Source organism: Hippopotamus amphibius, chromosome 15, assembly GCF_030028045.1.
Source record: "Hippopotamus amphibius kiboko isolate mHipAmp2 chromosome 15, mHipAmp2.hap2, whole genome shotgun sequence".
NCBI lineage: Eukaryota > Metazoa > Chordata > Mammalia > Artiodactyla > Hippopotamidae > Hippopotamus > Hippopotamus amphibius.
The window spans coordinates 8468097-8485773 of NC_080200.1; the positions used below are offsets into that span (position 1 = coordinate 8468097).

Sequence of the window (17677 nt, forward strand, 5' to 3'; positions counted from 1 at the left end):
GTAGTCATGTTTTAATTTTTTAAAAATTGTGTGAGAGTCCAAGATGAAGATTTTTGGCTTCCAAGGGCCTAGGCTGTGGGAGTTTGGAGTGTGCTCTCAGACCTGCACGGATCTCACGTGGCCCACCTGGGGACTCTGAGGGATAGCTCAGCCTCTTTGGCCTTGAGGCCAGCAGGAGCATGTCCATAAGTAGAACCCACCCCAACCCCAACGTGGTTTTCTCAGTTTGGCATCCTGCTTAGTGATGCGTATTCTCTCAGATGTCAAGGAGCTTCTCTAGGCAGTGGATGCCCTTAAACTTGAGGCTTAAATTCACCCCCAGAGGGAGATGGAAGTCCCTCCTTCCCATGTCCTTGATGTACCTCTCCTTTTACGCTGTTATATAACATGCTTTATTTTAAATTTTTTTTATAGATGTGAAAGTCACATAACACAAAACTTACCATATGATATATCATGAAGCAGTAAATCCACAGAAACAAAGCAGATTGGTAGTTCCCATGATGGGGAGGGGATAGGGAGTGACAGCTCAGTGGGTGTGAGGTTTCATTTTCAGCAACAAGAGGATTTTGGAGCTAGAGGGGATGGTTGCACAACTCTGGACAGGATATGCTTGAGAAGCTAGTGTTGGGACTTCCCTGGTGGCGCAGTGGTTAAGAATCTGCCTGCCAATGCAGGGGACATGGGTTCCATCCCTGGGCTAGAAAGATCCCACATGCTGCGGAGCAGCTAAGCCCATGCGCCACAAATACTGAGCCTGCGCTCTAGAGCCTGTAAGCTACAACTGTTGAGCCCATGTGCCACAACTACTGAAGTCCCTGTGCCTAGAGCCCATGCTCCACAACAAAAGAAGCCACTGTAATGAGGAGCCTGCACACCACAATGAAGAGTAGCCCCTGCTCTCTGCAACTAGAGAAAGCCCGCATGCAGCAGCGAAGACCCAATGCAGCCAATAAGTAAATAAATAAATAAATTTGTTTTTTAAAAAAAAAAAGCCACTGTTCCTCCACCAGCAACTTGCCAATGGAGGGTGTAGCAAGTGGCGCCCTTGTGAGATTTCTTGCCATCCCACCGTCAGTCTTGCTGATCTCTCCGCGTTGCTTTTTCAGACACTTAGACTGTTGATACCTGAGTGGGCGAATCAGGTAGAAGCTGTTTGGGTGAAAGATCACTGTATTGTGCCAGTATTCTGGCAACCAGGGAGGTAACTTAGTCTAGGAATTGCACATAGTCCACCTCGTGTCTGAGCTGGACACTTCGACCTGCCTGTGGTCACCTGGTAAATCCACTCTGTCGCCTGTCTAGCGTGTACTGTAAACGTGGTCACCTGTGCCCGATCGACACTGGCCTCATTGAGAAGGATGTCGAGCTCCTCTTCTCTGGTTCAGCAAAGCCAATATATGAGGATGACCCGTCTCCCGAAGGTAAGTGGAAAGTTCCATATTGCTTGGGACGGACAGTTTACAAACAGAACCCCGAGAGCAATGTTCAGCTGGAACTACTGTCTCAAAGTTAGGGCTTGAGACAGGGCTGTGAACAGCTAGGAGCAGACTTGCTCTGACGGCTCCAATAAGGGCTGCCCGGCTCCGCTGAGAAGAGGTGTCGGCCCAGGTGGGCACTTAGTGCCACTTAACTCTCTTGGGTTCTTGAGAGGCATATTCTTAGTCTACTTCCTTTCAGGAAAGCTTTTTCCCCCCTTTTAGGTGGTGTTAGTGGCAAAAATCTTGGCCCCATAAATGAATGGTGGATTGCTGGCTTTGATGGAGGTGAAAAGGCTCTGCTTGGCTTTAGTACCTGTAAGTACGTGGCTAATTGTGGACTGTTCTGGAATCTGAAAGGGGCCTTTGCTCCTGTCTTCCATGGGGCTTGGTTGGGCTCTGGGAAGTCTCAGGCTCACGTGACCATGTGGGAAACACGTCAGGTTTGATTGGGATGGCCCCTCATTAGTTTACAAGTGGCCCTGGAACTGACCCTCCAGTATAAAAGCAGGTCATGTTCTTGCAGCTGAAACCCAGACTGAATTCGGAAACCCAGACTGAATTCCAAAACCCAGAATTGAGCTAAAGGAAAACCATTTGGCCAAGTCTCCGTTCTCTAGCTGGCTCAGGCTGTTTCTGAATGAGCTAACTCTGACTGTACCTTGTGTTTTTTGACATTTGGGTACGGAACGACTCTTAGCCTGTTCCGTAAGCCTCCTAGCCTCATCCCTGCACTCTGGCCATTGTGGCCGCCATCAGGCTGAAACCGCTCTCTTGAACATCTGTTCACTCCAGCATTTGCCGAGTACATCTTGATGGACCCCAGCCCAGAGTATGCGCCGCTGTTCAGCGTGATGCAGGAGAAGATCTACATAAGCAAGATAGTAGTCGAGTTCCTGCAGAAAAACCCTGACTCGACCTACGAAGACCTGATCAATAAGATTGAGGTAAAAGATTTAGGTTCTTCACAATCTGGGATTCATACCTATTGACATGTGATGTGCTAGAACACGTTTAGAGTCAGCAAAAATTGTTTGTTTGATTTAGACCAGTTTTGCTTAAGCCTAAGAGAAACTTCTGATTTCTTTCTTTCTTCCTTTCTTTCTTTTTTTTTTCCCTTGAAGACCACTGTTCCTCCTTCTATGCTCAACTTGAATCGCTTCACAGAGGATTCTCTCCTTCGACACGCCCAGTTTGTGGTGGAACAAGTAGAGAGTTATGATCGGGCTGGGGACAGTGATGAGCAGCCCATCTTCCTGACCCCCTGCATGAGAGACCTGATCAAGTTGGCTGGGGTCACCCTGGGAAAAAGGTAAGGGTGCAGCAGGAATGAGGCTGAAGGCGTGAGACAGAAGGCAGAGCATCCTGCGTGCTCTTCCCAGCCTGCTAACACCATGGAACCTCTCTCCCAGGCGAGCGGAAAGGCGGCAGACCATCAGGCATCCTGCCAAAGAGAAGGACAAAGGCCCCACCAAGGCCACCACTACGAAGCTGGTATATCAGATCTTTGACACTTTCTTTGCGGAGCAAATTGAAAAGGATGACAAAGAAGACAAGGAGAACGCCTTTAAACGCCGGCGGTGTGGCGTCTGTGAGGTAACCTTGTCTAAGCCAGCTCCCCTTGCAATCTCTGAGGAGCTCACTTCTTTCTTTTTCTGGCTTGAGATTCTCACAGCTCAAATGTGACCCCCAAAACAAGCTAGGAGAGAGTTGGTGATCTGGGGGGACTTGCATGTCTGGTGTGAGGGCAGAAGGAGTGACTACCTAACGGAGGCGATGCTTCCTCCAAATTGGGACATCCTCCCAGGAGCCTGCTTTGTCTCATGGTATAACTTCCCTGGGCAAGTGGGGACTTCATCCAACTTAGCTTTGAGGCCTGAATAGACCTCTCTTACCAATTTTTAATATATACTTATTTCACTCTGGAGGAATTAATCCCCCTAATTCTATGACACAGAAATCAGATCTGCTGGTTTGGCCATAAAGGTTTTGGCAAACCCAACATTTTGGTACCTGTTTTAATTTGGATGAAAACTTACATGCAGAAATACAGCAACTGCCTTCAGCACTGCCCTGCGTTCACAGTGGCTACTGGGTTCAGAGCGTCTCCTTCATCTTCAGTGGCTGCCCTTAAATAGGATCATGTGTTACTTGTTTTGGTATTACTTTATTTCATCTAGCGCGTGTGTATCTAAGCTTTAAATTTTTTTTTTGAAGTATACATAAACTGGCATCTTTAACAACTGTTACGTGTTGATACAGGTAGATCTAGTAAACACTTTATTCCATAGTATTTCATTGTGATTCTCCCAGCTTACACCAGAGGGCAATTTGATATTCTCACGAGGCTTCTTGTGACTATTCTGTACTTAGAAGCAGAATTGCTGGGGTGTAGGTCATGTACTTAACTTTGATCTGGAACACTATTCTCCAGCGTGGGGTCACCAATTTATCCTTTGAACAGTGCAAGTTCTCCTTTCCCCACAACTGTCCCAACACCATGTCAGGCTTAACCTTTGCAAACCTTGTTATCTTGTTCCTGTTACTTCCCTTACTTCTAATGAGTTTCAATTTACAGTTTTTAAACTCACCAGAAACTGGTTACCAGCTGTTACTAATGGCCGTTTGATTACTTTTTAAATGTGTTTTAGATTTGTCAACAGCCTGAGTGTGGAAAGTGTAAAGCCTGTAAGGATATGGTTAAATTTGGTGGTAGCGGACGCAGCAAACAGGCTTGCCAAAAGAGGAGGTAGGTTTGGCCAATGCTTGTTCTTAAAACGGATGAAAACGCCAGCTGATGGCAAATAGGCTTTGTCTGGGAGGGCTGGGTTGACACGTACAGAGTAGGCAGGGTCCCTTGGTCTAGCCTTGTCACTAGACCTGTCCCTGTTTTCTAAGTAAAACACCTTCAGTTGATTTTACCTCCCTTTTTTTTTTTTTTTTTTTTTTCCTTTCCTGCTCCATGTAGCTTGTGGGATCTTAGTTGCCTGACCAGGGATTGAACCCAGGCTCTCAGCAGCGAGAGCACAGGGTCCTAACCACTGGACCGCCAGGGAGTTCCCACTTGGCTTTACTTTTAAAGGGGACTTTCTTATAATAAGTGACTTTGTAGGTGTCCCAACATGGCCATGAAGGAGGCAGACGATGATGAAGAAGTAGACGACAATATTCCAGAGATGCCATCACCCAAAAAGATGCATCAGGGGAAGAAAAAGAAGCAGAACAAGGATCGGATTTTTTGGGTTGGAGATGCTGTCAAGGTAATCCAGGAGCAGGCTCTCGGTCATCTTAGTGCTACCCTTCTGAGAAGCCAGTTGTCTCACGGCATCTCGCTGCCGGACATCTTAAGCAGCCTGGGCCCTGCAGCTGAGAAACCCGCCTATTTGTCCCGTGAGCGGAGCAGGGCTGGCTGTGGTCAGGCACCAGAAATGCATTTTTGCTTGTACACCCAAGGACTCAGTTTTCCTCACACTTCAAAATGGGCATTTGATACAGTTCTAGGGGTGTCCAGCTGGTTCCCCTTTGAAGCTTGTTTTGAAGAGAGCCATCCGTAGCTCCCTCTGGCCTAGGAGTAGGTGCTTAGGGGCTCTAGCAGACTGCCTCCCGGGGATTCTGTGGTCATCTGCCTGTCTAAGGGTCAAATTCTTTACCAAAGCTGGAGAGAGAATATCTTCTCAGTATTGTTCCCTTGATGTCCATAAGCCAAAGACAGCCAGTTCCCTCGACAAGCGTGAGGCCTACCCCTGCTGGATGCTGCTCTAGGCCTGGATGTGACTAAGCCCCTGCCTGTGACACATGTACTGTCAGGCGGGCGGGGGCCAGGAGGGGGGCTGGGGCCACAGGCTTCTTGGTGGGGCGACATCTGAGCTGAGACCCAAAAGGTTGAGAGGAGCCAGCCTCCTGAAGGTCTGGGGAGGAACCAGGGCAGAGACCCTGAGGTGGCAACCAGCTTTCCTTGTGGGAGCAAAGGGAGGAGGTCCATGTGGCTGAGCGAGCCATGGGGAGTGGGATGTGGTGCTATTAAAATTAAATGCTAGAACCCGATCTGCTGCTAACGCAGGAGGGCAGAGCTGGTGATAGAGGGATGTGAGTGCCCTTTGCTGCAGGCTTCCAGCCAAGGGAGGTGGATGTTCTCTGTAGTAGCCAGGCTGGTATAGCTCACGGCTTCTTAAGAGAAATGGTTACGAGCAATGCTTTCCAATAAAGTAACAGGAACATGCAGGTCAAGCCTGGCACGGACCTTCAAACCCATCCTCACCTGAAATTAAGCTCTTATTTTCAGACCGATGGGAAGAAGAGTTACTATAAGAAGGTATGCATCGACTCGGAAACTCTGGAAGTGGGGGACTGTGTTTCTGTTATTCCAGATGATTCTTCAAAGCCACTGTATTTAGCAAGGTTTGTATCCTTCCCTCTACTTGGCTTCAGCCCACACTTTCTTTTGAGTAAGTAGGAGGTGCTGATTTTGCAGGGATAGCAGCAGCTCTTTGCCCTCAAAAAACAAAAAATACATGTACCCCTAAGGAGGCTTGGTCCAGATCTGCTGGTTAAGCTAGAACTTTCTGCCTGCCCCCTCTTCTGGCTCCAGGGTCACGGCGCTGTGGGAGGACAGCAGCAACGGGCAGATGTTTCATGCCCACTGGTTCTGTGCTGGGACGGACACGGTCCTTGGGGCCACGTCAGACCCCCTGGAGCTGTTTCTGGTAGACGAGTGTGAGGATATGCAGCTTTCGTACATTCATAGCAAAGTGCAGGTCGTCTATAAAGGCCCATCGGAAAACTGGGCCTTGGAGGTGAGTGCCCGGCCCCTTGTGTGCCCCTCCTCTCTGCGTGGGGTCATCATGGCTGATGGCGGCCTTGTTCCTAGGGAGGCGTGGACCCCGAGGCCCTGATGTCGCAGGATGACGGGAAGACCTATTTCTACCAGCTGTGGTATGACCAAGACTACGCAAGATTTGAGTCCCCTCCAAAAACTCAGCCGACAGAGGACAACAAGTACAAGTGAGTGCGGGGACTGGGCTCCTTGGGCCTCTCTCTCGGAGCTCAAGGACGCCATGCGTCTGCATGAACCCCTCTGGCTTTCCCTGCACTTCTCTCTGCTGGGTTTGCTTTCCCCATGTCCTCTGACCGTCTTCTTTGCCAGCCAAAGACCAGTCTGACTTGGTTGCAGTGGCTGTAAGGACACTGGTAGGGAGTTACCCTCATGAGAAGCTGTCCCATCCAGGGACAGGATGTGTCTTTCTGCGTTCCTCAGGGTCTATACCGCAGATCTTGTGTCTTCTCAGAAGTGAAGTTTTTGACTCCATTTTATTCTAACTGGTATGCAAATGCTTTTAGGGAGGCTTGCTTCCTAAAAAATGTTTAGTGCCCCCTGTCTTCCTTTCTAAGCTTGGTACCTCACTTGTTTTGTGGTGGATAGCACCTCTAGAGCGAACAGCACGTGACAGTAAGGCTGGCAGGGCCGAGGCTAGGAGGCCTCGCTGAGATGCCTCGGTGTTTCTCCAGTCAGCCTGAGGCTGCTTTTTGGCTTGATCTGTTTTTAAGGCAGTCTCTAACTCTCCTTTTTAAGGGTTTATTAATCAGAAATAATGTTGAATTTTATCAAATACTTTCTCAGCCTTTAAAGATAATAGTGTGAGCCTCCTCTGGTGTTTTGAGTTCCTAACTTTACCACTGTCTGCATTATTGCTCTTGGTGGATTCTTGACCGTATTTGAAATTGTTAATGTCTTAGGGGTTTTTTGTTGGTTTTTTTAAGGCCGCACTGTGCGGCATGTAGGAATCTTAGTTCCCTGACCAGGGATCAGACCTGCACGCCTGCAGTGGAAGTGCAGAGTCTTAACCACTGGGCCACCAGGAAAGTCCCTATCTTAGGGTTTTTATATGGACTACTCAAAAGTGCAATTGGCTTTTCATTTTCCTTTTGTGTGTATCTCTGGGCTTTGGTCCCAAATAAGTGCTCTCAAAGTGTGAACATAAAAAGTACCGGAAAGCCAGTTCCTTCTAACATCTGTAAGTACTTCTTCCTGGTCACCAGAATCACTGGATTAAGCCAGCGGCAGCTGCTTGTAGTCAGTACCAGCCACTTAAGGGCCTTTGGTTTCTGTCCTTCACTCCTTCAGGTTCTGCGCAAGCTGTGCACGTCTGGCTGAAATGAGGCAGAAGGAAATTCCCAGGGTCATGGAGCAGCTCGAGGACCTGGATGGCCGGGTCCTCTACAGCTTAGCCACCAAGAACGGCATCCAGTATCGAGTGGGCGACGGCGTGTACCTCCCCCCCGAGGCCTTCACCTTCAAGTGAGTGCCCCTTGCTGCAGTCGGGGCCAGGAGCTCTGAGCCAGTACAGAGCTGGCTCTACAATGTTCCCCACCCCACAGCCCAGTACCAGCTGCTGCTGAGCTGTCACACTGGCATCTGTGGTGAGCAGACAGTATCCAGCTGTCCAGTGTAGAGCGACTGATGCTGTGGCAGTGAAGCTGTCTGTGAAAGAAGTCAGACAGAGAGCCTGGCGGCTGAGGGAGAGCACTAGGGTCAGTGGTGGGTTCCTGCCCAGCTGGTCATGGCAGAGACCCCCCTCCCAGTTTCCATCTATCAGATGGGGAGAGAAGTATCTCGCCTGCCAGGCCTCTAAAGAATAAGTGACTTAAAAGAAAAGTGCTTATTAGCACAGCGCGTGGCTTAGAATAAAGGCTGACGGTGACTTACCTCTTGGTAAATGGGAATTGCATCAAAAGACTTTTACATCAGAGAATTGAGGCTCTTCAGGGAAAAATCAAAGCCACAGATATTTTCCATACTTAATCCATTCCTTGTTCGTTTTAAGAACTAGTGTGTGGTTAGATTTACAACCAACATTTTCCAAGCTTAGTTCAGTTTCCCAACTTGTGATTCCATTTTCCTCAAGTCCTAATCGGAACCCAGTCCCCAGCCTCCATTCAGTTGCTGTAAATTACAAAACAACGGTCTTTCCAGCCCCGCACAGTGAGTGTGCATCACCCCCTTTAGCACCAGTTCTTGGCCTCGAAGGGGAGGCCTCCCTGTAATGCTGTTTACCAGGTGCTCTTGGCACAGCCGAAGTGAGAGCATAGGTGTTCAGAGGTGCCTTTGGAGCCTGTCAGACTTTAAGGGAGCCTGGTGGGAAAGCACAGCAGCTGCCTTCCTGAACTGCAATCTTCAAAGTATGCAGCCCTGTGGTCTTGGCAGCTAAATCAGATGGCCTGAGTTAGCCAGTACGTGGTCAGGCCAAATTTGGCTTACCTGCACTGTGAGTCTTCTCCCCAGGCCTCTGCCACATTGCCTCTGCATCAGTACCTCGGTCAGTGTAGGTTATGCCACGGTAACAACTCCAGAGTCACAGGAGTTTACTTTTTGCCTGTACTGTGTGTCCATAGTATTCAGAGGACTGGAACTGTTGTGTCACTCAGGAACCTGGGCTGACAGAGCATTTGCCTTCTCAGAAGTTGCCCATCGGAGGCAAGGGGAAGAGCATGGGAGGCTCTCCTGGCAGTTCAGTGCTCCTGCTCCAAGTGCTTGTGCATCACGGCTGCTCCTACTCAGGGAGCTGAGTGAATCACGGGCCAGGAAGCACAGTCCTGCCCTGAGGCTGGGCTCGGGGGATATCTGAACAGCCTTAGCAGATGGAGAATACCCAATTTAAAGTGTGGATGAGACCTAATCTCTAAATCTGTTCTAAGGGCACTTAGCTATATTAGTTTAAGGTGTTTGAATTTAAATGGTTATTGCCACTGGTCAGTCATGCTGAACTGCTTTTTAAGGCCTCCCGTGCAGTCACTTATAACGTTTGCTTCTCTGCAGCATTAAGCTGTCCAGTCCTGTGAAACGCCCACGGAAGGAGCCTGTGGACGAAGCTCTGTATCCAGAACACTATCGGAAATACTCAGACTACATCAAGGGCAGCAACCTGGATGCCCCTGAGCCGTACCGCATTGGCCGCATAAAAGAGATCTTCTGCATCAAGAAGAGCAACGGCAGGCCCAACGAGACCGACATCAAGATCAGAGTCAACAAGTTCTACAGGTCGGCGAAGGCTCTGTCCTTCAGGAGGCTCTGCCTGAGATGGGGTGGTAACAGCACACACAGTGGTGGTCCAAGAGCTGGGTGGAGGTAGCTGTTCTTCCAGGTGTTTCCGATTACCTGGTGGGTACTGAGGAGGACCACAGCTATATATCATAGCCCTCTATTTCTACCTTAACCCCGCAGAGCTGGGTCCAAAAGAAATCCTCGAGCAGAAGTCCAGAGTGTGACAGAGGCAGGTGTGGGATGCCCTGGGCTCTGCCCGAAGCACCCTCAGAACCCTGAGTTCTGTCTGCAACTGTCCGCGTTCCGCCCCCTCGCTACTCCCATCCTCCTGTTCTTCTCAGGCCCTTTTCCTGGGGGTTTGTCTGTCCAAGTTCTTGTCCTCACTCAGTCTTTCTCTAGGATTGTAATAGTGGTTAGGAGTTAACCTGAAACTAGCCCATACAGATAAGTCTAAAGTTGCTCCACTTCTTAGCTAATGTACATGCAAGATTTTTTGAAGTCTTTGTAATAATTGAATAATGAGAAAGAACAAGGAATCTGGCCGGTATAGGCAAATGAAGGCAGCTCTGGACGTGCTTCTTAACAGGAGACCAGCGGCTGGTCTTAACCCAGCGCCAGTCTTTTTGGACTATGTTGGGGGCATGAAGAGCAAGCACACCGTTAGTTGAGTTCATGGCAAGGAATCTCACTTAGAATTTGTGGTGTTTAGTGCCAACTAAGGGGGATAGTCATCAAGGTGACTTAATTGGGGTGGGGCCTGGTCTTCACCCACTGATCCTCTGAGCGCCCAGGAAGATGCCATTTAACTCCCCATAGCTTGCAGCGAAGGAACTAACATAGACTCTGGCACTTGCAGGCCGGAGAACACGCACAAGTCCACCCCCGCGAGTTACCATGCAGACATCAACCTGCTCTACTGGAGCGACGAGGAGGCTGTGGTGGACTTCAAGGCCGTGCAGGGCCGCTGCACCGTGGAGTACGGGGAGGACCTGCCCGAGTGCCTCCAGGACTTCTCCGCTGGTGGCCCCGACCGCTTCTACTTCCTTGAGGTAGGGCCCTGGGCTCACTGTGGGGGGGGGGGGGGGCCTTCGGGTCAGACACAGCCCCGGAGAAAGCAGTTTAATTATCCAGAGTACAAATCTGTGATATTTGAGTTGTTCTGGAATTTAGCACTTTCAGCTTAAAACAAAACAAAATGTAACATTTGACTGTCCTAATGCAACAACAATTTTTGAAGACTATTAGGTGGCCTCTGCTGGCTTGGGAGTTAAAGAAAGGTACCTCTAACTCTGGGAGATGCAGCCCAGCCCCCAGTGTCCAGGCCGGGGATTTGCATCCAGGCCGGGGCCACACAGCTGAGCATGTGGCCTGGTTATTGAGAGAAGAGCCAGCAGTATGTTAAGTTAATCACACTTAAATTGTTTGAGCATGGCTTTTCTCTGATAGGCATGTATCGTTTTAAGATAACCCATGTTTCCCACAGGTTCCAGTGTGTACAACCTAATCATAACATTTGCCTATTTTTAGAATGAGTAGTCCAGGTACTTAAAATAGCAGGAATTTCGATGGCAGCCACATAAAATGTTTGTATTAATAGAACTTCCCCCTCATCTCTACTGTAATAGTATCAAAGCACTTTGTTTATGGTCATATTTAGGGAGAAATTAAGTAGATCCTTATCAAATTAACTTAAATTCTGTTTTTAGAGAGGGGACTGGTGTTTCTCTTCCAGACAGTTGTGGTTCTTTCCTTCTCAGGCCTATAATGCCAAGAACAAAAGCTTTGAAGATCCTCCAAACCATGCCCGTAGCCCTGGAAATAAAGGGAAAGGGAAGGGGAAAGGTACGTTGTTACTCCATGGGCTTCTTTTCAAGTCCGTCTCTTATAACTTGGTTTCTCATGAATCAGTCAGTACAAAAGAGCAGCCTCTGATGTTACCTCACTGTGCTGCTACCACCTCGAAATGAGGCCTCTCTGAATCACCAGGGTGTTTGAAGAGAGCAAGTTAGGGCCCTCATCTGACTCGGGGCCTGTCTCCTGCAGGGAAAAGCAGGGCAAAGTCTCAAACGTGTGAGCCGAGCGAGCTGGAGACAGAAATAAAACTGCCTAAGCTGCGGACCCTGGATGTGTTTTCTGGCTGTGGGGGGTTGTCGGAAGGATTCCACCAAGCAGGTACGCTCCAGGTTTTCTCTCCACACAACTAGTAAAACTGGATTGGTCAGACTCTGCCTGGAAGACCGTTCTGGCTCTGATCACAGTTCTGACTAAAGAATCTCATGTAAGGGGGTTCACAGCACATCTTTGTCCTCGTGTCCACCAGGCATCTCGGAAACGCTGTGGGCTATCGAGATGTGGGATCCCGCGGCCCAGGCGTTCCGGCTGAACAATCCAGGGTCTACAGTGTTCACAGAGGATTGCAACGTCCTGCTGAAGCTGGTCATGGCCGGGGAGGTGACCAACTCCCGCGGCCAGAAGCTGCCTCAGAAGGGAGACGTGGAGATGCTGTGCGGTGGGCCGCCCTGCCAAGGCTTTAGTGGCATGAACCGCTTCAACTCTCGAACCTACTCCAAGTTCAAGAACTCCCTGGTGGTCTCCTTCCTCAGGTAAACAGAGTAGAAGCCCCTCTGCATTTGGTGCTGCCAGGGTGACTCGTCGCTGGCCCCCAGGGCTGTGGTGCAGGTGTGCCAGGGCCGAGCAGCAACTGCTTTAGCCTTTGCACCTGCTGGAGGCCTTGTGCTAAGTGAGACGCTGGTCTCTGCCTTGAGGAAGTTCATGGCTCCCCCTCTGACAGGGAGAAACCTTGAGTTGGTCAGTGCATCCTGACAAATGTCAGGCATTTGGGAGTGGCTTCTGGCAGAGTACGTCTTCCTCCTCCCTCGGCGTGTGGGGCTGACTCTCGTCGTCTCCCCTTCCCACAGCTACTGTGACTACTACCGGCCCCGGTACTTCCTCCTGGAGAATGTCAGGAACTTCGTCTCCTTTAAGCGCTCCATGGTGCTGAAGCTCACGCTCCGCTGCCTGGTCCGCATGGGCTACCAGTGTACCTTTGGCGTGTTGCAGGTGGGCCCCGGGCTGGGGCAGAGCGGGCGGGTGCCTGGGGCCAGAGAACAGGGCCGGTGGTCCCTGGCCTGCAGGAAACTGTCCCTCACCGAAAATAGAGCTCAGAGGGACAGGCCGTAGTGTGGTGACCTGCAGTGCGGGCGAGGGCGGGGGTGATGGCCACCGGGGCCCGGGCCCCCCACCCCCCCACCCCGTGAGGCTTGCGGTGCCTGCCCGCCCCTCCCTGCCTCCCCCATTCAGCCTTCATAGTGTCTCGGCCCCACCCAGCAAGCCTTGTCGGCAGCCGTGTTCTGTCCCTTGTGACCGTTGGCTGCCAGGCAGGTGGCACGACTTCTGGTGCCTACTCTGGCCGCTCTTCTCCCCAAGCGCTGAGACCGTGGCGTCCCTCACGTGCTGTTTAAAGAGCCGGCTGGGAGTGCCAGCGGGGCTCACTCCCATCTTCCGGGGCTAGCAGCCACCTCCTAGGATCTCTCGTCCTAGGCGCGAGCCCGTGGGTTAACTAGGGGCTCCTGGGGTGAGCGTCACACCAGCCAGCCGCCCCAGAGTGTCAGGTGCTACATACAGACCCCAGCCCTCGGCCCGGCTGGTTGGGGGTGCCCGCTGACTGTGTGTGTGTCTGGCCCTCCCCTGCGCAGGCTGGTCAGTACGGCGTGGCCCAGACGCGAAGGCGGGCCATCGTCCTGGCTGCGGCCCCCGGAGAGCAGCTCCCGCTGTTCCCAGAGCCGCTGCACGTGTTTGCGCCCCGGGCCTGCCAGCTGAGCGTCGTGGTCGACGACAAGAAGTTTGTCAGCAACATCACCAGGTAGGAGCCCCTGCCCACCCGCTGTCGTGGCGCTTACGAGCCTTCCCCGGAGGCCTGGTGCGGAGGGCCCTCTGAGGAGGCTGGGCCGAGCGGAAGGTGTTATCGAGCAGCAGGCGGCCCTGGGTCCCGCCTGCCCTGAGGGTGCTGTGCCCCCGCTGGTCTCGTGCTGACCCCGAGTGCCCCGTGTGCAGGGCCGTGGCCGCAAGCCTGGCTGTAGTCACAGGCAGAGCCCACGCTATAGCCTGTCCCTCGGCAGACAGGGTCTGAGGAGAATGCTGCCCCTGTGACCTTGGGCGGCCCTTTGACCCTGAGTCGTGTTGCCTTCTCTGGAGAAGATTGGTGCCCGTCGTCGGGGGCTGGCAACTGTGACTCAAGTGACAATAGCCGTGTTTGTCCCCAGAGGTGCCATGATCTGTGCTCTGTTGCAGGTTGAGCTCGGGTCCGTTCCGAACCATCACTGTGCGGGACACAATGTCTGACCTCCCCGAGATCCGGAACGGAGCCTCGGCGCAGGAGATCTCGTACAACGGGGAGCCTCAGTCCTGGTTCCAGAGGCAGCTCCGGGGCTCGCAGTACCAGCCCATCCTCAGGGACCACATCTGTAAGGTAGCGTCACCTCCATGAAGCAGGGCTCCTTCCAGCAGCCTCTCAGGAACAGATCTGTGGTTGGCTGGGGCTTAGGTGGGAAGCGGGATCTGATCTCAGCCCCCTTCCAGCTCCTTCTGCTCTTGGCCCCTCACCCAAACCACTGTTACCTCCACTAGCCCCCAGCCTTACCGCCTCACTGTCTCTTGCTTCTCTTCCTGCACCCCCACCACCACTGCAGCACTTGGTCGTAGAAAGTGTCAGCTTACAGCCTTCCTATAATAGGTCTAGGATGGTGTGTCTGGCTATTGCCTCGTATGACTGACCTTGTTTCTCAGCCCTGCATCTCTCAATGGCATCGAAGCCCAGCTCTCCCACAGCCGGCTCAGCTCAGACGTCACCTCCTCAGAAGCCCTCCCCGTGCTTGCCGGAAGCCATCCCTTCACCCGCTCCCCCCTCATTCCACGTCCCTGCTCTGGTGTCTTCACGGCACGTGTGTAACCCCAGGTTGTTGACTGGGGTTACTGTTTGTCTCCCTCGGTGGGATAGAAGCCACCTGGGGGCTCCTGGTCACCGTGGTGCGCCCAGTGCCTAGCACGATGGCGCCCAGTCCTCTGCACGTGCTCAGCTGTTCCCCGAACCAGGCAACAGCTGGGCCTGCTGTGCTCTTGCAGGACATGAGCGCCTTGGTGGCCGCCCGCATGCGGCACATCCCTCTGGCCCCGGGCTCAGACTGGCGTGACCTGCCAAACATCGAGGTGCGGCTCTCCGATGGCACCTTGGCCAGGAAGCTTCGATACAACTACCACGACAAGAAGAATGGCTGCAGCAGCAGCAGGGCCCTCCGAGGGGTCTGCTCCTGTGTGGAAGGTGGGACCCCGCCCCCCTTGCACCCTGGCCGCCTGATGTGGCTTCCTCAAGTTTGGTGTGAAGCCCCCATGCCCCTTAGGTTCTGCCGCGGTGCGATGGGCTCGGGCAGGAGCACAGTCTTTGGGGTTTCCCAGCAGGAGGCACCATGGCTGCTGCTCAGTAACCCGGCAGCCCCAGGTGGGGCGCAGACCCACCAAGCCTGGGTGTCCGCACTCTAAGCCGCTGCTGAGAGCAGGGTCTCTGGTAAAGCTTTGCCCAGCAAGTGGGGGCTGTCGGCTGCTGTGTCCTCCTGCTCTGTCACCACACCCCATCGCAGCCCTCTCTTCCAACAGGCAAGGCCTGTGACCCTGCGGCCAGACAGTTCAACACCCTCATCCCCTGGTGCTTGCCCCACACTGGGAACAGGCACAACCACTGGGCCGGCCTCTACGGGCGGCTCGAGTGGGACGGCTTCTTCAGCACGACCGTCACCAACCCTGAGCCCATGGGCAAGCAGGTGGGTCCGAGGGCCGCGTGGGCCTGGGAGGGGCCGGAAGCACAGGCTTGGTGGGTGGGCCGGCCCTCCTTGCCTCCTCCTGTCTCTGTGCCATGGCCCGGGGTGGGCTTCCCGTGGCCCCGTCTAGTTCCCTTGCCCAGTGTACCTCTCGCCCCCAGGGCCGCGTGCTGCACCCCGAGCAGCACCGTGTCGTGAGCGTGAGGGAGTGTGCCCGCTCCCAGGGCTTCCCCGACACCTACCGGCTGTTCGGCAACATCCTGGACAAGCACCGGCAGGTCAGTGGAACAGGGTCAGCCCGGGTCTCCCGCCAGAGGAGGGGCCGACTGGCAACTCCCACGAAGCAGCCCCTGGTGGGAGGGAGACCAGGGTGGATTGAGTCAGTGCAGAGCTCGACTCACACTGTCACTTCTGAGGGGAGGCTGAGCCCCCAGAGCTTGTTGGCTGACTGGCCTCGGCACTCCCGGGAGGGCTGTGGTCAGGAAGGAGGGATCCCGTCCCTGGGGCCCAGGGCGCTCATGGGTCGAGCAGAGTCACCGAGTATGTTGGTTGCCGTTGACAGCTGAGGCAAATTTAGCTCAAAGGAAAGTGCCAGCACATTGCACAGAGCAGACTAAATACACGGTAGTGAGAATTCACTATTGCTAAAGGTTGAGACGCACCAGTAATTCCTCCTGTTTCTCAGGGTGTTAGATTTGGCTGTTAATTAAATGTATTTCCAAGTAACACAGGCACGTGGCTGAAAAAACCAGCAGCTCCCGGGGCTACGGTGAGCCCCTCCCTTTTCACCCCTCCTGCCGTCCGGTGCCCTGGGAGCAACAGCTCTTGGCTGGAAGTGAAACAGGAGGCTCCAAAATCCGAGTTCTAAGATTTTCAAAAGCCCTGTGAAGGCCCCCTTCTCTGGGTGGTTCTTGACCTGTTGGTGTTTGGGGTGGGAGGATGGTCTGAGTGCTGTCCTGATGGGAAGGCTCTGGAGGCCTGTAAGCCTGAGACCGGGGGCCAGTGCCCGTGCCAAAGCAGGGGTCGCCCTCCTTCCCTCCTGCAGGTGGGAAACGCTGTGCCGCCACCACTGGCCAAAGCCATCGGCTTGGAGATCAAGCGCTGTATGTTGGCCAGAGCGCGAGAGAGTGCCTCAGGTACGGTGGGGAGTGGGGACAGCAGGGTATGGCTTTCGGCTCTGGGACGGGGGCGAGTCACCCACCCTCCTGGTGGCCTTGTGTCTCTTGGGCTGCTATGAGATGAATGAGCCCGTGGGCAAGCGCGTAGCACGGGGGCCCAGCACACAGCGGGCGAGCAGTCAGGTCTCGGGCACTTGCCCCGTCCTGCCGAGTGAGTCTGGCTCGGCTGGGCCCACCTCAGACGCCAGCCCAGGTCATCTGGAAACCTTTAGGGGACACCTGAGCACTGCTCAGTCTCTGGGAATGTTGATGCAGAGCTGCCACAGGTTCTTAACCTGGTTGTCCTGTAACGTCGACCCCTGGGCGTTAACGCAGTTCCTGGTTAATGTACCTGTTGTATTAATACTTGCCTGTTGCTTAGTGTAGCATAATATACGTTACCTGCAGTGACTCTCCCTTTTATTTCTCTTCAGTTAAAATCAAGGAGGAGACTGCTAAGGACTAGTTTTGCCCTCCCATCGCCCTTGTTTCTGGCACCAGAGATCCCCAACGTGCACTGATATTGTTGTATTTTTAACATGTCAATCTGTCAGTTCAGGTGTGTTGTACACGGTGTTTGTGGCCTTGGCTGACATGAAGCTCTTCTGTGAGGTTTGCTTATCAACTGATTTGACTTAGTGATGAAACTGTGCAGTACTTTGTGCATTCTGGATTTTAAAAGTTTTTTATTATGCATTATATCAAATTTACCACTATATGAGTGGAAATTAAGACTTTATGTAGTTTTTATATGTTGTAATATTTCTTCAAATAAATCTCTCCTATAAATCACCCTGGATGGTGTTTCATGATTTATAAGGGGCATCTGGCTGCCTCTCAACTGAGGCTGGGTGAGAGTGGACTCCTCACTACCGAAGGCGACCCCATGGAGCATTTGTCTGGAGTCAGATCATTCCTTGTGTGTTTGGGGTGGGGGTTGTGACTCAGTTCTGGCCAATAAGATGCAAGTGGAATTTGCTAGTGCAGTTTTCAGGAAGAGTCTTAGTTGGCCTTCCCCATGGCCTTATAGCCCTTTGGTCTGAAGTGGGCTGTGATGCCTGGCAGTGTAGCAACTGTCTTGTGACCATGAGGCCAAAAGCCCTATACAAAGGATGGTAGAGCAAGAAGAGTCACTGGGAGCCCTGGCCTGCCACCCCAGACAGACCCCTTATTTGCTTAAGAATCTGTTAGGTG

The 17677-nt window shown here is 52.7% G+C and overlaps 1 protein-coding gene across 6 annotated transcripts in view; it reads left to right on the plus strand.

Moving 5' to 3' along the window:
• The window catches only part of DNMT1 (DNA methyltransferase 1), a 40018-nt gene extending 22743 nt beyond the window's left edge, over positions 1-17275 (plus strand). For 5 of the 6 annotated variants that reach the window (XM_057709455.1, XM_057709456.1, XM_057709457.1 and 2 more), the window contains 24 exons: positions 1306-1424; positions 1704-1796; positions 2274-2425; positions 2603-2790; positions 2891-3074; positions 4130-4227; positions 4591-4738; positions 5761-5876; positions 6067-6271; positions 6346-6479; positions 7600-7773; positions 9292-9513; positions 10373-10565; positions 11274-11358; positions 11560-11688; positions 11837-12119; positions 12435-12576; positions 13212-13378; positions 13807-13984; positions 14638-14833; positions 15166-15329; positions 15488-15604; positions 16372-16462; positions 16918-17275. In XM_057709455.1, coding sequence (XP_057565438.1) covers positions 1306-1424; positions 1704-1796; positions 2274-2425; positions 2603-2790; positions 2891-3074; positions 4130-4227; positions 4591-4738; positions 5761-5876; positions 6067-6271; positions 6346-6479; positions 7600-7773; positions 9292-9513; positions 10373-10565; positions 11274-11358; positions 11560-11688; positions 11837-12119; positions 12435-12576; positions 13212-13378; positions 13807-13984; positions 14638-14833; positions 15166-15329; positions 15488-15604; positions 16372-16462; positions 16918-16949 — 3610 coding nt within the window. In that variant the 3' untranslated portion in view covers positions 16950-17275. Of the gene's footprint in view, positions 1-1305; positions 1425-1703; positions 1797-2273; positions 2426-2602; positions 2791-2890; positions 3075-4129; positions 4228-4590; positions 4739-5760; positions 5877-6066; positions 6272-6345; positions 6480-7599; positions 7774-9291; positions 9514-10372; positions 10566-11273; positions 11359-11559; positions 11689-11836; positions 12120-12434; positions 12577-13211; positions 13379-13806; positions 13985-14637; positions 14834-15165; positions 15330-15487; positions 15605-16371; positions 16468-16917 lie in introns of all 6 variants that reach the window. The other variant, XM_057709461.1, reaches the window with a different exon arrangement.
• Positions 17276-17677: the final 402 nt, after the last annotated feature.